Here is a 17,907-nt window from a genome sequence, read left to right on the forward strand (position 1 = left end):
GGACACAACATAATTTTCCCTAACTTTGCATCATTTTAGCAAGTGTTTCATGAATTACTATGAGGAACAAAACATAATCCTCCTACCCCCGCTTACATAACCTTAAACACAGGATTTTTAAAGGCTTTTTGAGAACTGGATATGCCTGACTTCTCCAAAACAATAGTTTACTCTTGCACATTCATCTTTGGATGTCAGCTGTGGAAGTTACCAGGCAAACTGCTTTGATAAATTCTAACAGTGGAAAAGAATGAAGCTTTAGAGCTTTATAATGCTAGTGAAAACAATGTAATAGCAAATTATTATGTGTGAATTCTGGAAGCTATTTCAGGAGTGAAGAAAATAAAAAATTATTTTCTTTTATTGCATTGTTGGTACTAACCCAATAATGAACCTTATGAAAGCAGATTGCACACTTCAGCTAGCTAACAAATAATCAGCTTCAAAATTCCAACTGCAGAGAGAATGAAAAAAATTACAGAACGAGGGACTCGCTTGGACACCTGAAAGCAGGTAAAAATGTTATAACTGTTAAGGCACTCTTAGGAAGTTGCAGATGCATGTACGCACATGCACACGGACCAAGAAGAGAAGAATGTTCTTTTGTGACAACTGATTTGACTATCATTTTGGAAAAATCCTTGAAAGAAATTCTCAGTACTTGTGAGATTTAATATGTGTTTAATGAAGGTAAAAACTTCTTTAAAAAGTTTTATCCTTATTTTTAAAGACAAGTTGACATACTTAACTAAATATCAAATAAAATAGTGTATTCTCATGAGGTTATTAATGATTTCATTAGCGTTAGATGCCTTACATTATGAACAAGCAGTGGTGGTTTAAAATTTGACTTGTATAACCCTGCATCCTTGCACTTCTCTTTCTTCATTCCTCTCATGTTAGAACTTGAATGGTTGTCTCTTCAAACACAGCCTGGTCCAAAGTTCTTTCATAAGACATTTTTCTTTCAGCAAATGTCATATGAGCGCAGCCTTCCACTTCAGTGGAACTGTCCTTCTGCCTTGTTTTGGTAGCTTTATGAAAAGATGGTTCATATAGCCCAAAGAAATTTTTCACTTTTGATTCAGCTGTTTCACTGCAGTCCTGACCAGCACATCCATGGTTGCAAAAACTGACTTTTTTTGATTTTGTACCTGATGTAAGAAGCCCATGATGCAATTTCTCAGTGGCTTTTGAGAATATGGGGTTTTTTTTCCCTTGGACCTGGAGTTACACATTTACTCCCTGCCTTCTCACTGTTATTTAGCTGTTCATCTGGCTTTTTTTCTTCCTTTTCATATTCGTACGCTGCATCTTCTTCTTGATCATTCTCTTTCACACTGTCATTTAGAGTTTGTTCTGTTTTCATCAGTTTTTTCAGCTCCCATTTAGGCAAATCTGTCTCTTTTCTCCTAAATTCCAAACAAGTGTATTCTTCCATCAGTAGTCTGCCTTCCCTTAAGTACTCTAAAATGAAATATTGTGGGGTTTAGGAATGTTCTTAAATTGCCTAAGAACAGAAAAAGTTATGAAGCATTAATAAGAGCAAGTTTCACTCCCTTGTTTCATTGCTGAAGTTGTTATCAATAGTATTTCAGTCTTGAGGGTTATAACAACACTATTTACTCATAAATATAACAGGATGGGGCAAGATTTAAAAAAGATCATTGTGCCATTGAATCCAGGTAATTTTTTTATTTTTACCTTTTTCACTATTCTCAATTTTATTAAGTTAATTAGCATGCAAATATAATCAGTGATGGCTATGTACAGGGCCACAAAAGTCATGTACAATGCAACAGAGAAACCACATGAGATCTTAACTCTAATTGCAATTTTCTTGCTTTTAAATGGAACTTAAATATACATATGATTTCCTTTCCCTTAATTGACAACACAGCTGAGCAGAATATACTGCAACTCTCTAACCTATAAAGGAGTTGGTCCACTTTCCAGCAGGAAAAGGTATGTGTATACTGAATGCCTACAGTACATACATTTGTCTGCTGCAGGGGAGAAATTGTAGTAGGTTCAGTGCTTTGGAGAGGCTCAAAGAATACCTCCAAAATGAGACGGAGTCTAAGCTTAAAGGAGAAGTATGAAGTTGCAATAATTAAAATAGCTAAATAAGACTTCAGTAAGTCTAATATCAGCGGTGTGAGAAAGACAGAAGAAAGTCTGGCAAACATTAAGGAGAGAGATTCACAGGCTGAATCAGAAGCACTTTTTTTTTTTTTTTTTTCCCCAAACCAGTGTTTTCTGTCAATTTTAAAAGGGGATTTCAGAGACAAACGGTGACTTTGATTATCTGGTGGGGTCTGGAAAGGCTACAAGCTGAAAAGGCACAAAACACAGGAGTTAATGCATTCCAGATTACTAGCTCTGACCTCAACAACCTGTTTCATCTCTTTAAGTTCGTGACCTTTGGGTCATGTAACATCTACTACCATTTGTGAAGTATTTAGCATTGTGGCATTCAGAGCTTTGTTCTTTCTACAGGCTTAATGAAAATAACTTGAATATTTTAGAAAGAAAAACTCAGATAAATGAAGAGATGCACTGCTTCCTTCCATCTTCTGTTCTATCGAATTTCTTCAAAATAATGGTGTTTAAGGATGAGTCCTTTGCATATAACTTTTATATGAGGATACAGTTGACGGCTAAGATTTACATAAAATCTATTTATAGTGATCACTGTAATGAGGAGGTGCTCCCAGCCCTTGAAGAAGTCCTCTTCCTTTCTCAGCAACAGATCCTGAGCCAGAAATCTATGTTGACATCAGCTGAGATGAAAGTTCACAACCAACAATTTGAGATTGGTATTTGATTAGTGTGGAATTAACAAGCTATTAATTAAAGTATACTTTTAAGACAAAGCACTGACTTTTTACCAACGTAACCAGGAACTGCTTTTGGAAGAACCGCGGTATGAAGATGCCTTATGCTGTAGAACTGCTCTGCTGTCAGCACAGCACTGCCAGCAGCTGGATTTCAGTGACTCTTCATACATTATTTTGTTGAACTAGTTCCTGTCAGTCAGGTGCCAGCTCTAATGGGTGTCAGACCCATGTAAATTACCAATACCATCAGTTCATTCAACTTTCAAAATGATCAAATGAGTTTCTTAGAAAAATGTTAAAATATGCCTCTACGTGTTCTGTTAAAATTCTCTGGCTTTAGTATTTTCTCGCTTGATTGCTTTTCAGTTTTACATTGGGCATCTGTGTATACTTCATTTGCTTTAGCTTTTTGATTCCTGTCTTCTGAAGTCTTCTCCTATAATTGGCAATTAAAGATAAAAATAATGAAGGAATACTTGTTTAGTGATTTTTAAAAGTACACAGTCAGTGCAATACTTATAAAAAGATTAGTAATTTCTGTTACTACTGTATTCTTGTTTTGTATCACCAAGTTTGTCCTATATATTTTAAATATATTTTCTGTAATATATTTACATTCACACAACATCCACACCCTAGAAAATTAAGCTGACGGATCAGGCTATTCAGGCATATTACTGAAATTTACAGAATAACATATAGCTTAGCTGACAGTTTAAACAGGATATTGGATCCAGATTTTTCATACCTTTGTTTGCTGAATTGGACTTTTTTCTGTTTCCTCAGTTTGGTACTGTGACAGCAGCAGTGATCTAAAACTCTGTTTATCTACTTGTACTGATCTGTTTATACTAAGACCTATTGAAAAGGGACAATTGTTAGTAATAACAGTAGTTTCTGGAATTATATTGTTGGTATAAACAAAAGATATCTTTGATGACTGATAATACTGGTATGTGGCCTAGGATTTAAACATTTTGTTGCTGCATGTCTTAATGCCCTTTAATAAATTATTTGTTCTGCCTGATCTGTAAATGCTGAAACTGAACACAAACATAGCTACCTGGACTTTCGAGTGTTTTCATCCGTACATCAGTACCTCATAAATATACTTAAGTTTTAGAACTACGAAGTCCTATTCAGGTAGAACATACAAAGTCAGACAAATGTGTCTATACCCTAGAGCCCATATGGGCTTAGTTTGTGTGGTAACATCCTGATGTAAATTTAAGAGGTCTGGTATGAGGCCTCAGCTTTCAGGTTCCTAAATTTGGATCTTACAGAGTATAATAAACATGCTTGCTTTAATGCCTTCTGACTTGGTTACTCACCTTTCTCAAAGTTAAGCACTTATGTAAGCCTTTATGGAACCAAAAATCTTCATAGGAAATGCTTAACAGTGTTTGAAATATCTACAGTCTTTGAAAAGAGATTCCAAAGGAGTGATTGAATGAGACATTTAAAGAAAAAGCTGAATGCAGATGGGATGGGATGGGGGAGATGAGTATATTGTTGGTTTATTTTTAGAATAATTTCGACGTGAGTACAGTAACTGAGAAAGCTGCTAGCACAGCAGCAAAAATGTGATCTTACCTACGTCAAAACTTGACTTTATTCCCAATTTTGATCTCTGAAATCAGAGGAAGACTCTCCGTAAAAATGGTGATTTTTCTGATGTTTACAGTTTGGTGGTAAAAAGGATACTGATAACCAATCTGAGGATTACTCGTTATTGAGGATGATGGAGGGGAGGATCTAGTTTTCTCTTTCAAAAGGCAACCAGCAAGTAGCTACTTCAGCAGGTTTTTCCACAGAAATCAGCAGAGCGTTCCTCAGATTCAGAACTAGGGGGAGCTGTACCTCCAGATGAGCTGGTGTGACCTTCCCACAACTGAGCAAACTTTACTCCCATGAAGAGCTCACGAAATTAATGGCTTCATTCAATAAAACAATTTCATTTCTGTACAGAGAGCTTTCTGATAACCTAAGCAAGCCTACCTTCAGCTATTTATCAGGACTGTCAAAAAATGTAGTCCCACATTTCTTTTTCCTGCTGGGTACAAATTTTTGCAAACAGAATAGAAAATAACTACTTGAAGAAGTGTCTCTTTCTGTTATAGCAAAATTCAAGTCAGTAGTGAGAAGGAAAAACAATTGTCAGTAATTCCAGTTCTAGTTTTCTAAATCATCTGTTTCCATAAACTGGCAGATAATGAAATCTTTATTGGCCAAAAATACCAAAAGATCAGACATCTTTGCTTGGAACCTTTTCATTACAAAATATCAGGTTCTCTTCTCCAACTAAGCTCGCTTATCTTGCTTAAAGAAAAGAAGAACTTAACTAGTAAACAGTAAGTACTGTAATTTAAATAACAATGTTGTACAAGCCCATATGTGAGTAAAATTTAAAGAACCACAGCTGTTCTGTGACATAACTAAAATGAATTCGGAACTTCATAAAAAAATCGTGTCTGGCTTGGAATGAGAAGTAGGAATTTGTGGGGTTTAATTTTACAGCTTGAATTACTAACCTTTTCCCTATAGTTCACTTGTAGTTAAGGCAGAGTAATGGCTTTGCAAAGGCATTGAAGGGGAAAGAAATAAGCAACTGACTGGGATTAAGACTTTGTACTGATACCATATTTTGAAGAATTCTGTGGGCATGTGCAATATTTCCAGCAGATATGTTTGCTACCATGTACAATTTAAGTGCTCTTCTGTACTCATACAAAGAAAGCTCCAATTCCTCCTTCTGTTCAGGAGCAGGCATATCTGATCAGTGTTTTAAAGAGGTGCTTTACCCAGGAAAGTTCAGATCGTTATCCAAAATTAAGGGTGTAAGTTTGTTGTGCAGAAAGCTCTCCTGTACAGTCCTGACAGAATGTTTATGATCCTGAGTAGGAGGCAAAATACTACTTTCAGTGTGGGGAAAGTACTTGAAATCTGTTTATTAGTTTCTGTATAAAACACATTTATTACTAAATTCTAGATACTACATGTAAAGCATATGACAATTAGAAATTTATGTTTTATAAGAAAACTACCTTCTTCAACATTTTTATCCCTGATGAATATCGTGAGCACATGGGCAACATAACAGTTCTTGGCTTGTATGATCTGTAATTGTTTTTAGCTGTTGCTCCCTCTGTTCAAGGGGTGGGATCCACTTGTCTCAACACAGGCGCCTCATGCTATTTGAGATGCCCTTGAACATTCAAGGTATCCACATGAGGCTGGTTGATATTACATGGGACCGATGTGCCACCCGTATCCTTCTGGGACAACTACAGGGCCAGGCAGAATGTGCTAGGACATCTCAGATGGCACTGGATGCCTATAATTAGGCAGTTGAATCCCACACAAGGTAGCTGCTCTTGGAATGTCTGATAAACAAGATTGCATATAATAGATACTTCTCTGCAATATCTGTTTGAGAATCCATGTTAAGGAAATACTCTTTACTAAAAACCTCTTTATTTTTTGACAAAATGAACTTTCTATTGTTCTTTTCTATCATTCTACTATATTATTCTAAATAACGTCAATTCTGTGGATAGAATTAATTGAGAGAGCATATACAGTAACTGGGTTATTACAATCTCTGGTTGCCCATTTAAATTTGCTTAAGCTAAAAACCAAAGGATTACTAAGGATAAACATTCTCTTCTCTCAGATAAGCTGACAGTATGATCATCAGACTGGCCTTTAAACTTCCTAAACCTCGTTGTATCTGAAAACTCCTCCTTTTACCCCAATAAAATGCAAGTTGCAGGAGCTTCAGTAATGGACATTAAAGCATCTCTGCTATTTGTAAGTTATAGGTTCTAAGCATTTTAAAGATGAGAAAACAGTTTTTAAAGACCCAATTAAATTAATTATTTTTGCTCATATAAAAGCACTTTGAAAGTCTGTACTAAAACTAGGAACTTGCTACAGGAGGGTTGTTTGTGAGGTGCCTTGAGTTAGCCATAGAGTCATACAATCATAGGATAATAGAACAGTTTGGGTTTGAAGGGACCCTAAAGATCACCCAGCTCCAACTCCCCTGCCATGGGCAGGGACACCTTCCACCAGACCAGGTTGCTCAAAGCCCCGTCCAACCTGGCCTTGAACACTGCCAGGGAGGGGGCAGCCAAGCTCTGGGCAATCTGTTCCTGTGTCTCACCACCCTCATAGTGAATTCTTCCTTATATCTAATCAAAATCTACCCTCTGTCAGTTTAAAACCTCCACCCCTCATCCTATCACTACACCCTTGATAAAGAGTCCCTCCCCATCTTCCCTGTAGCCTCCTTTAAGTGCTGGAAGGCCGCTATCAGGTCTCCCCAGACCTTCTCCAGGCTGAACACTCCCAACTCTCTCAGCCTGCCCTCACAGGGGAGGTGCTCCAGCCCCCTGATCATCTTTGTGGCCTCCTCTGGACCCGCTCCAGCAGGTCCACGTCCTTCTTATGCTGGGGGCCGTAGAGCTGGACACAGCGCTGCAGGTGGGGTCTCATGAGAGCGGAGCAGAGGGGGAGAATCTCCTCCCTCGACCTGCTGGTCACGCTTCTTTTGATGCAGCCCAGGATGCAATGTGGGAATTCTAGGTCTAGGGTAGCCACTTCTTCAGGCCATGTCAAAGGGAATGGCGTGAACAAAAATTAGTCTGAAAAACTTCGTGGACTGATAGCTTCACCTTGCTAAAAAACAAATAGGCAAACAGCTCTTGATGCAAATAGACAAAATAGCAGCACTGCTTCAGTGTCACTGTTAGTATACTAAAACTATGTATGCTAAATGCTATTCATGATGAAAATTGGGTTAAATATTAAAAATGGGTCATGTATTTGTATTCATAAAATAAATGAGCAAAAACCACGAGCACTTCCTTTTAAATTACATGTGACCGAATATTTTTAGCCCACATAAAGGTACTATATTGGTTTTTATTTTGGAATATATGTCCCAGTTATAAAACAATGTAAGCTTCACATAACTAAACAAGAAAGGAAAATGAATATCCATACTTTTTTCATGAGGTACTGAATCACTTCTGTCTTTGGGGATTTTAGGCATCCGATTTGCATAGATATTTTTTGCATAAAGTTGCCGATCCTTTTCCTAAGAAGAAATAAATGCTATTAAACTTCTAATATGCTTTAAGAATTACTTTTTACCAACTTAGTTCTCCCATGTTCAGAGAAAACTGTCAGTGATTTTGCTTTCAGCCAGGTCATGTGGTGAGTTTGTCATTTACATAAATAGAAATCTGTCATTTTCTTTCATGAATCAAATCAAAATTCTCCCTTTTTAAGGCTAAGAACACATCTGTACACCTACATGATCTTTTTCATAACACGATGTTCAGAAGATGAAGTCTTCTCTAATGATTTTTTCATTTGTTGTTCTAAGTTATTTTTTTCACCCTAAGCAATTTTTGGCTTTACTTCCTTCTTTTTAAAATTTTTTTGCTCAGTGCTCTTGGTTACCATGTGCTCATTTCTATTTTACGACCTATTGCTTGGGAGATGACATAAACTTTAGAGGCACACTATTAAAATTTATTTAGCAAGAGTCCTCTTTTCTTATTGAAATCTACCTTAAACACAGAAGAGAGACTTCAGCAACACTTTCACTGTATCAGTTTTTAGTGTGAAAAATAGGAGCTGCATTTACTTTGGAGATACACGTCCTGAAAGTGCATCTGAATACCTCAAATGGTCTGAATAAGCAAGGTGCCCAGAACTATGAATGTGTAAGAATAAACTCTGTTCTGCCACAGAAATAAGGTCAATAAGCACATCTGGTCGTCTTTGTGGTAAAACGATAGAAGGTTTTGGAAATCTAAATACAACATTATGAGAACTGGACACACATAGAAAACTGTGTGAAAAACACACGAAATATAGAAGTATTTTAGAGAAGCGTTAAGGTGAGAACTGTACTTTAAAATAATTTGCTTTTTGGAACAGTTTTACATTAGTGTTGCTGCGACTGTAATTATTCCCATCTTCCAGATCTGCACATATAGGAGGAGATCAGGCTCTGGCAGGGAAATAGCACTGCAAGTGCTGTTCGGGGGACTTTGATACGGGGCCCAGGAAAAGCACTGTACTTTTTTTCCTTTCCCAACAGCTCACAGGACTTTTGCAGCTGGGCAGCCTGGCTGCTGCCAAATGTCAGGAGGAAAGCTTCTGCACCTGATACATAGGTGAGAGAGACAAACAATGCCCCTGTACAGAAATGCAAATCTCCATGAATCCTCAGGAGTTGCCTATTCTGCCCTTCACAATGTCTGGGAAAACTCCCCATAACAACACCTTTCACAGACATTTGATTCCATTGAGAAAGAGAAAGCTCCCAAGTGGGATCAACAGATGATCGGCCACTTCGCACAGACATAAAAAAAAGATGTTCTAACTGTGTTACAAACACAGTTTACATTATTAAAAAGCCACAAGGGTTTTCACGTTTTCTGGAATATGTACTGGTTTTGTTGTTTACAACTTATATGATATACCATTAAGGGCAGTTTTGTTTCTACTTCTATTTAGTATCACCTTTAGATTTTCCTGTGTGTTTGGTTTACAAGCATTACAGTAAGTGCTGAACTGGACATATTTGTCCCCAAAATATTTGTCTAAAAACCAAGCTAGAATTTAAACAAACTATTGCAACATTTATGTAAGGTTTTTTGTTAAACTCTAGTTTTGCAGATTGTAATATTTGGCTCATTTTGATTCAAAAGTGTTTCTGCAAGGGAGCTCACTTAAAGTTAATAGATTAATATACTGACCTAGATCTATCAGAATGGTAACAAGGTGTGGATTATTTATTCAAATTGTGATGCATTAATCCGCGTTTCAATTAGTTATTGAACTACTTTGAACTTTTGACAAATAGACCTACAATAATGTCATCATTTGATATTTTGACTTTTTTTTAAGGAGACTGTAGACTCAACTAGGAAACAAAAATTCCATTACTAAATAATATAACAGAGGCAAAAGGAATAGGTAACATTTAATACTTGACTTTTTTTTTTTTTTGTAGGAACAGAAACCTGTTTAAAGTCTTGAATACCTTAATTTTTTGGTGAAGCAAGTTAATTTCCATTTGCAAGTTCTTTGTAATTATCCCAGCTTCCACAGCTTTTCTGTTCTCATTTGCCAGCTGACGACTAAAGGTGCTATTGTTCAACTTCAGCTGCTTTTCTAGGCTCTTAAAAAGATTACATATTTTACCATATGGATGTACTCAGTATGACTGCTGAAAAATTTCAGTTCTTACCACGTTTAAAAAATAAGCATGCTAATATAATGAAAAGTAAGCTTCTGATAATTGAATTCTCTTGTAAACAATGCATGAAATTATGATGAAGTATCTGAAAAATTACTTTAAAAATGAGCAAAACCTGGTTTAAAACATAATTCTATTTTAAAAAGTAAATTTGGCATGCAAACATTAAAAATAAGGCTGTACGTTACCTTTCTGATGGATTAATGAATACAGTCATCTTTGAGAAATGTTAAGACAACATTTCTGTTCACACTGAGATCTAATAACTGCAGCAGCATAAAGAGGGTTAGTGTAAATGAAAACTAGGTAATTTGTTGAGTAGAGTACTTCATCATCAGAACCCAGTGCAATGCACTGAAATTATAGTTACTAAAACTGTAAGGTGGGCACCCAACCCTGCATGCTTTTTATAGCTTCTCACTAGGACTTCTGTAAATAGAAAGTTTTCAAAAGGGAGTCTGAATTCAGCTGTTTAAATTTTCATTTTCTTTCATGGAATAAATGTACCTAGCTGTTCATGGTGAAACGCCTCTAAGATTACCTGGCTATTTAATTCCATGTAAAATATGCCCCATAGAAAATTGTAATTAATTCCTGGAGGACAATGGAAATTTCACTCTTCGAGTTTTGTATTAAAAACTGTATTCCTGTCTTTTTGTGAAAGGTTCAGTAAGAGTAAAGAAGCATGAGATATTAATATTAAAAGAACTGAATTATCTCCTCTTAGACTCCCACCAGGCTTTTGCTACAGTTGTATAATAAGCCAACGGTGGAACCAACCCTAAAATCTAGGACACCTGACTATTGCTTAATTCAGCAGCTGCCCTACAGCTGACTACAGTGAGTGACAGTCATTAGTGAATAGGAGATGTCCGTACTGCCCACCAGCGCCACGTAAAAATAACAGTGCTAGCTCCAGATAAACCAGCTTTAGTTGTTCAAGGAAGTAGATCATCAGCAGCCTGGTGGTCTCCATGTATGACTAGGACTAATCCTGTGCTTTGCCAAGGGAAATTAGGGTCTGTGCTATTGTGGCTCGAAGGCCCAGGCAAGCCTGGGCACCCCATGCTGCTGGCAGGGAGCAGAGTAGACACTCGGCTGAAGATTGCTCTCCTGCTATATGCTACACTTCTGACCTAACAGGGTTAAGGCATACAACTTAATTCCTAAAAGACTGCCAAACTTAATCTACTCATACATTTCTGACAGATTTTAAAATATCGGAAGGGGGTACTACTACCATTTTTAGTTCCTTACACTCAGGACAGCACTGGACTAAAATGAATGTTCAGTGTTACAGGATTGTATTGGAATCATTAATGTGACAAGAAGCAACTAAAAGCTTTCCAGTATTCTTGCACAGAAACCTCTCCTATTTGTTTCACAAATACAATGATATACACACGTTACCTGTATTTTCTGGTCATTCACTTCAATTTTTTCTGTCAAGACTGATAATCTGTGATCAAGTTTCTCTCTCTCTGCAAGAGCTTTGTCTTCTGAAAGCATATGCAAGGTCTGCAAAGCGTCTTTAGCTTTTAGCAGCTCTGCTTCAACTTTTATGAGCTTCCTGGATGTATTTCTCTCATCCTCCTGAGACATCCTCAGGAGTTTCCTTAAAGCTCTCACTTCATTATAATGACTTGTTAAAAGATCTGGCAAGTTATGTTCTGAATTTTGGTATCTACCTATTACTTTTGAGTGTCGATGCTGAAGCTGTTTCAAAAAGTGGTTTTCTAACCTTGATGCTTCTAATTGGTGTTGTAAATCAAATATTTCATTCTTCAGTTCTTTAATTTTGTCAAGTCTTGATGATGATATTCGCTGAGCCACTGCATTTTTTTTCTGGGAAATCATACTACTCTGCAGGCTTCAAAATGAAGAATTCTGATGTGGTATCTTCTCAGCTGGTAATTTTTTTCCTCCTGCATTCAGACCAAAGCAAACTGGCATTGATATATAGCAATCATTTGAGAGAGCAAAATCACTGTATGTCTTTACTGCTTACATGAGCTCACACACTGCTCATCCAAGCTATGTAACTGTGGTATATTTAACAAAATGCCCAAGATCTATACTATGACTCCAGTGTTCAATTATTTCACAGATAAATCCATTAAAGATTTATATCTATCTGTGTGCATTTATGCACTGGGCCATAGCTAACTAGGAGGTCAAGGTTCCCCTTTTTCATTCTCTGAAGCCATTTACATTCAAAACAGCCATTGTGCTCACTTTCCTTTAATAAAGGTAATCCCACAGGTTGTCTTCTGAGGTAAACAGGAATAATACTCTGGGAATAACTTGTAAAGCGTGTGTATGTTAACACATTACTCCAGTATCAATGGAAATAAATTTTCTCACTGTAAATCACACAGTTCAGTAATGTAGGCGTGATCTGGGACTGATGAACCAACAGGGGTGCGATAATAAAAAAACCAACATAGGTTATTTAGAACATGCAGGTCTGAAAGAACTCCAAGGTGATCACAACAGTGCATGGCTAAATTTCTCTGCAGCTAGGATTTCTAACCAGCTTTTTAGAATTGTCAGGTCAGTTTTGAATTGAACTACATTTTTAAACCTTGCATGTTTGTTAGTGTAAAACAGTTGTGCAGTTGCGTACGCTGTTTCTATACAGCAGCTGAAAAAAATCTTTATGGGCCAGCATTCTAAGTGTATTACTGCCATTTGCCTTCCTTTATGGCCAGCATTCTGAGTGAATTACTCTCATTTTCCTTTCCTGAAACATAATTAGAATTTGAAAATAGTCAGGACTGTAAATCTGAGCGTGTTCCCCTTTTTCAGGCATATATTCAATTTCACTATCGCTCTCAAGACATTTCAGGCAGTATTTTGCTAGAAGTTTATTGTAATAATTTATAGATCACATAACATTTATTGATAAAATAGGCAAGTTCCTAACCTAAAGAACACCCCAGGAAAAGGACAGATCTTTTCAATCAATTCTGCTGAATCCAATGGGTCTTCTGCACACAAGCCCACTGTAGAAGCAGGGCCCAGACAAAACACCCCATTGCAGATGGGAAGCAACATCAAAACAGCAGTAGGAAGAGTAAAGCAAGACATTGCCTAGGGCACCACCATGCCATGGCCTCACTCATTCCATGACCTAAGCTAGAACAGTGGAAAGCTACGGGAAGAGTGTTATCTAGGAAGACAGAGATGCGTGAGGCAGTGGCTTCAGTGGGGAAAGGTCTCTTCCCTGCAGTAGCAGCACCTATTGCTCTCTTTCTCCTTCCCTGCTAGCAGCAGCCACACCAGCCTTCCTATCTCCACAGCTTCAGCCCTGCTCTGCTCCTCCGCTTCTCACGGCAGGGCCTGGAGTCGGCTGGGGCCTGACACCCACGTGCCGGTGTGCGAGGCAGCAGCTTAAGAGGAAAATATGAAGGGGATCAGTTATACGTTTCTGTCTATCCTTTGCTCTCATTCCTGAAATACTTGATCCACTCCGCAGCTTCAGGATACAAACCGAGTGGTCTTTGTTCTGACAGCCCTGCTGACAGAGAAGATAAAGCTGGTGGGACCTCGCTGGTGCAGAACCACACGGGGAGAAGAGGCTATCAACTTCAGTGTGATAGCAGAAGGAAAGGATAGAAAGAATCTGAGATTAGGAATCAAAAGGAGGAGAGCCTGTGATTTGGGTAGGGCAGTTATTTTTTTAAAATAGGTTTTAAGTGGATTAAGGAGGACAATCGTGGAGGTTCAAGTAAACAGAGAAGAAATTATAGCAGTCAGTTGAGGTCAGATGTGTTCCAGACCTTCCGCAGTGAGCAACATTAACAGGTTCTGTGAAAAAAAAACACCTCACCAGAGGTAAAAACCAAAGCAAATGTAAGGTGTGCAAGCATCACACCTGCATGTTCTCTGTAATACTATTCCACGGCAGGAAGACTACAATATGACCACAAATGTTGTCACACAAATATTTGCAAAACGAGAACAACCCTTACATTACTATTTTATTTTGCCAGAATTGAATGAGAGGGTGTAAAAGAAATGAGAAAATACCCTCCTGCAAAAGCTGACCAAAAAAATACTGTAAAAACTATACACGTCCATACAGGGTGAAAATGTAGGTTATAATTGTGTTTCTGGGAAAATGATAATTTCAAGTAGCCACGAACAAGCAAAAATAATCACTTAAAGTATCCAACACAGCTAGTAGGCAATGATGATTCTTCTGCTAAATAGATTTTTAAAATTTAGTTATTCTTTCTGGTCTTCTAGTTTCATGCCAGTATGACTTCTTGACAGCAGCATGTAACATAGAAGAGATAATCAGTGGTTTCTCTCCTTTTTTTTGGTTGATTTGCATCTTGTAGATTTGGTAGATCTAGATGAAATTCTGAAGCTCAGGAGGAAAAGGGTCATTGGTGTTGCAGTCATTTTTTTACATGGCATGGTGGGATTTAATAAATTATGGGTCTAGATATGAAAACATGCGGACATGAAAAGATTCCTCACTGTTAACATTTACATAAAGGGAATATATTTGTTCTATATGGACATTCCATTGAAGCATAAATTTAATCTTACATAATACACGATGAGTAAGGTAGCCAAAACTGACACTTCTGTGCAGATACAGTTTTTGAGTAACTTTCCTCAGGAAAGGCTTTTTCAGACTCATCATGTGATGTGTGGTCAAAATCAGAATTTGCAGTACATTCGGGAGAGCCATTTTCAAGTACTGGGATTAAAACTGAGGAATAAGGATTGCAAAGGCGCTCCCACATCTCAGGTGATTATCCTGCCTCTTGAATCACCACACATTGTGCAATAACACAGTAGGGAATCTCTCTCTTACCTAACTCTTCACTGAAAAACTGTTTCCTCTGTCTTCCTAATTACTGAAAAAACGCCAAAGAAATGGAACAGCTATATTTCTCAAGAGTCTCTTTCTACTACTACCAGAAAACAAAGTACCTTTTTTATCATTTAGGGGGAAGATACACAGTCCTTTTTTCTTCTTTTCCTTTTTATCTTTTTTTCCTTTTCCTGTGTTTTCTTCTATTCAGTTCCTGATATTTCTAAACATTTGCTGCTTCTAGCAGTTTCAGAGCAAGTCACTGACAAAGCCCTCAGAATAGTCAGTGTGAGAATTTTCACTTCTGTATTCTGTACTGTGTCATTACCTCTGCTGCTACAGCTGCTGCTTCTGATACTTCAGGGAATTTTTAGTATCCCTGCTTTTTGTGCCATGTTCTGAATTCTTATCATCTGTTACTGAAATATGGAGGAAACAATTATCTGAGTTCACCACTGTGTTATGGTAGAAGACTTAAAAGTTGACCTCCATACCCTATCAGGAATCAGCATGTTATTGAGTTGTTTACAGCTAACATGAACAATACAAAAAAATGTTCAACTATATTAAGCAATTCCAAGAAATACTAAGTTACCTTTTAGAAAAAACAGTCATTACTTTTTAACCCATTAAAATAATTGCATGGTCTGAAGTAAGTGGGTTTATTTTCAGAATGAATTGCAATAGGAAATATACTACTTTGTATCTCAGTATTTACTATGATACTGACATATATTTTCTAAAGATTTACAAAATACTACCATTTAAATGTGAACAAATACCATAGTTTGTTTCCTGTAATGTATACATTTTCTCCATGATTAATGTAATTTAAAAGAAGTGTAACTGTATTTATGCTCGATACCTGCAAAGTGCTTTACAATATTAAAAAAATAGTTGTTCATGTCTCTAGAAACTGGATATTTCTAACTGTTTTTTTATAGTATATTTATTTCCATTAATGTCATAAAAATATCATTTAGTCATATTTTTCAATAATTAGATCACAAATCAGATTACAAAATTAACTTAAGCATTAAAACAGAAAACAAAATATCTTAGCTCTCATACTAACATTAGAGGATACAGCAGGACCTAAATCTGCACTACAGAGTATCTGATTTAGAGACGGAAATAAAGGTTTTCTTGAAATTTTGGGATGTTGTTTATTTTATTTTAAAATCAGAATTGTTTGTAAAAACAATTGCTAAATAACTTCAGATTGTAACAGAAGTGTTTCTGCACAACCTCAGAAGAAACATTAGGGAAAATTTCAGGGTTTTTTTAATGAAAACATTTTCTTCACAGCCTAACTGTATTTAACACATTTGTTTGCTTTTGAAAATGCTGCAAGACACTTATCTCCAGTTCTGCACACCCATATAGCTCGGAAAATACCACCTGTAATGCATTGTTATTGCAAGGATATGGTTCTCTGATGAGATGATGATTTCATTTTATTTGATCATTGCTGCTTCCTCTGGAATTGTCTTTTCTCAATAGTCCAATTTTCAAACAAAACAAACTCTCCTAATTGTTTGGCTTTTAAATATATATATATATATATATATATATATGTTTAGCATAAAATATAGAATGCTGACCGATTTTCTATGTCTTTGTGAATATCTGTTACACTTCAATTTTTTTCCCTACTGAGGCTTCAAGAGAGTAGAAGAACAGATTACTTTATACTCCTGGCAGCATTATTTAAACACTGTGGTTCTGGTAAAAAATATTTCTTGGGGGATAGTTCAATCTGTGTCATTTTCTTAGTATCACATGAAGGCTACTCAGACCATAGTTTTATAGACGCAGAATTCTATGCAGAAGTAGAATGTTGTATATTTGAGTGTGTGTGTGTGTGTGTGTGTGTGTGTGTGTCTAAAGGGGGCATAACAATTATATAAAAGAAATTTGAGGGGGTTTACAATGATATTTTAGCTCAGATGGATTTTAACAAGTAGCCTTCACTAAAAAAATGAGAAGATATTTTTAGAACATTCTAACTCCTTTGTTGGCATTTTTGCTTTGTGATGGCATTTTATTTTAAACCAAATTGAATTTCTTAAAGGGGAAAGGGGAATCACATAACTCCCAAAGAAAATTAAAAAGTGTAATTTAGGATTGCACAAAATGTTCTAGGCTGAATCAAAACAGTTTCATTACTCTTCGTTCCTTTACATGAATAACTCTTCCTTATGGAAGGCTGAGGAACACCCAGGGTCCTACTAAATTTGAGCCAGTGCAATAACCTTTAAGAGAACTCATATTTTAAGATGAGGATTAGGCAAAGGTCAGCTTGGTACACAGATTTGTATTTCTGTTTAAATTTGATTTGTCACTGTGAACATCTTCTGGCCAAATTGTCTTTAAATCAAATTAGCTTAAATTAAACTTAAAACTACTACTTTGATTTGTTTTGACGAGAAGTGTGGGCTGAACTTCAGCATCCAGCTTCAAGAGCAGATGTTGAGAAGTAAATAAAATGGAAAAGGAGACAAAGAGACAGAAAAACAAAAGGTGAAGGACAAGAAACAGAGAAATTAAATGAAAGATATTACTATAGAAATGAAGAAAAAAAGCAGTAGATCAAGGGAGACTGAAATGGACAAACACTAGGAGAATGTATGTTGAAGGAAGAGATGCAGGACTAAAAGTAGGTCCAAATCTATCTGTCAAAGATGAAAATGCCATTTCAAGCATCCAGAAACTGAAAAACTGTCATGGGGAAGAATTAATTGTAGCCTGCGTGCAAAAACAGAGTAAGTAAATGAAGAGGGAGACCTGGTGGGAGAACAGTGTCTGATTTCCCAGACCAGTATGGTGCAGCAGTCCCTCACAGCTGAGCCCTGAGCCTCAGGGGAACCAAGACGGGTGCCAGGGCCCATCTGCCCATGCAGGATGGGCAAGGGTGTAGCTGGGTCCCTCAGACCTGCCTCTGGGCTCCCCCAAGG

General features: G+C 36.9%; 1 protein-coding gene across 1 annotated transcript; it reads right to left on the bottom strand.

Annotated features, from left to right (window-relative positions):
* Positions 1–2,506: 2,506 nt before the first annotated feature.
* LCA5L (lebercilin LCA5 like) lies at positions 2,507–12,000 on the bottom strand. The gene is made up of 5 exons (XM_074929195.1): positions 11,530–12,000; positions 9,904–10,041; positions 7,848–7,941; positions 3,589–3,698; positions 2,507–3,276 (listed from the first exon to the last, which is right to left on the bottom strand). Exons 1-5 carry the CDS (start codon positions 11,974–11,976, stop codon positions 3,136–3,138), a joined length of 930 nt encoding a protein of 309 aa, XP_074785296.1. The 5' UTR covers positions 11,977–12,000; the 3' UTR covers positions 2,507–3,135.
* Positions 12,001–17,907: the final 5,907 nt, after the last annotated feature.

Source organism: Athene noctua, chromosome 1, assembly GCF_965140245.1.
Source record: "Athene noctua chromosome 1, bAthNoc1.hap1.1, whole genome shotgun sequence".
In the NCBI taxonomy this organism is placed as follows: Eukaryota; Metazoa; Chordata; class Aves; order Strigiformes; family Strigidae; genus Athene; species Athene noctua.

Coding starts and splice junctions, on each gene's coding strand:
- LCA5L (XM_074929195.1), bottom strand. CDS start 11,976: ATGATTTCCCAGAAAAAAAATGCAGTGGCTCAGCGAATATCATCATCA. Junction 3,699..7,847: donor TTCAGTACCTCATGAAAAAA/GTATGGATATTC, acceptor CCTTTTCAATAG/GTCTTAGTATAAACAGATCA. Junction 3,277..3,588: donor GTCCAATTCAGCAAACAAAG/GTATGAAAAATC, acceptor TGCCAATTATAG/GAGAAGACTTCAGAAGACAG.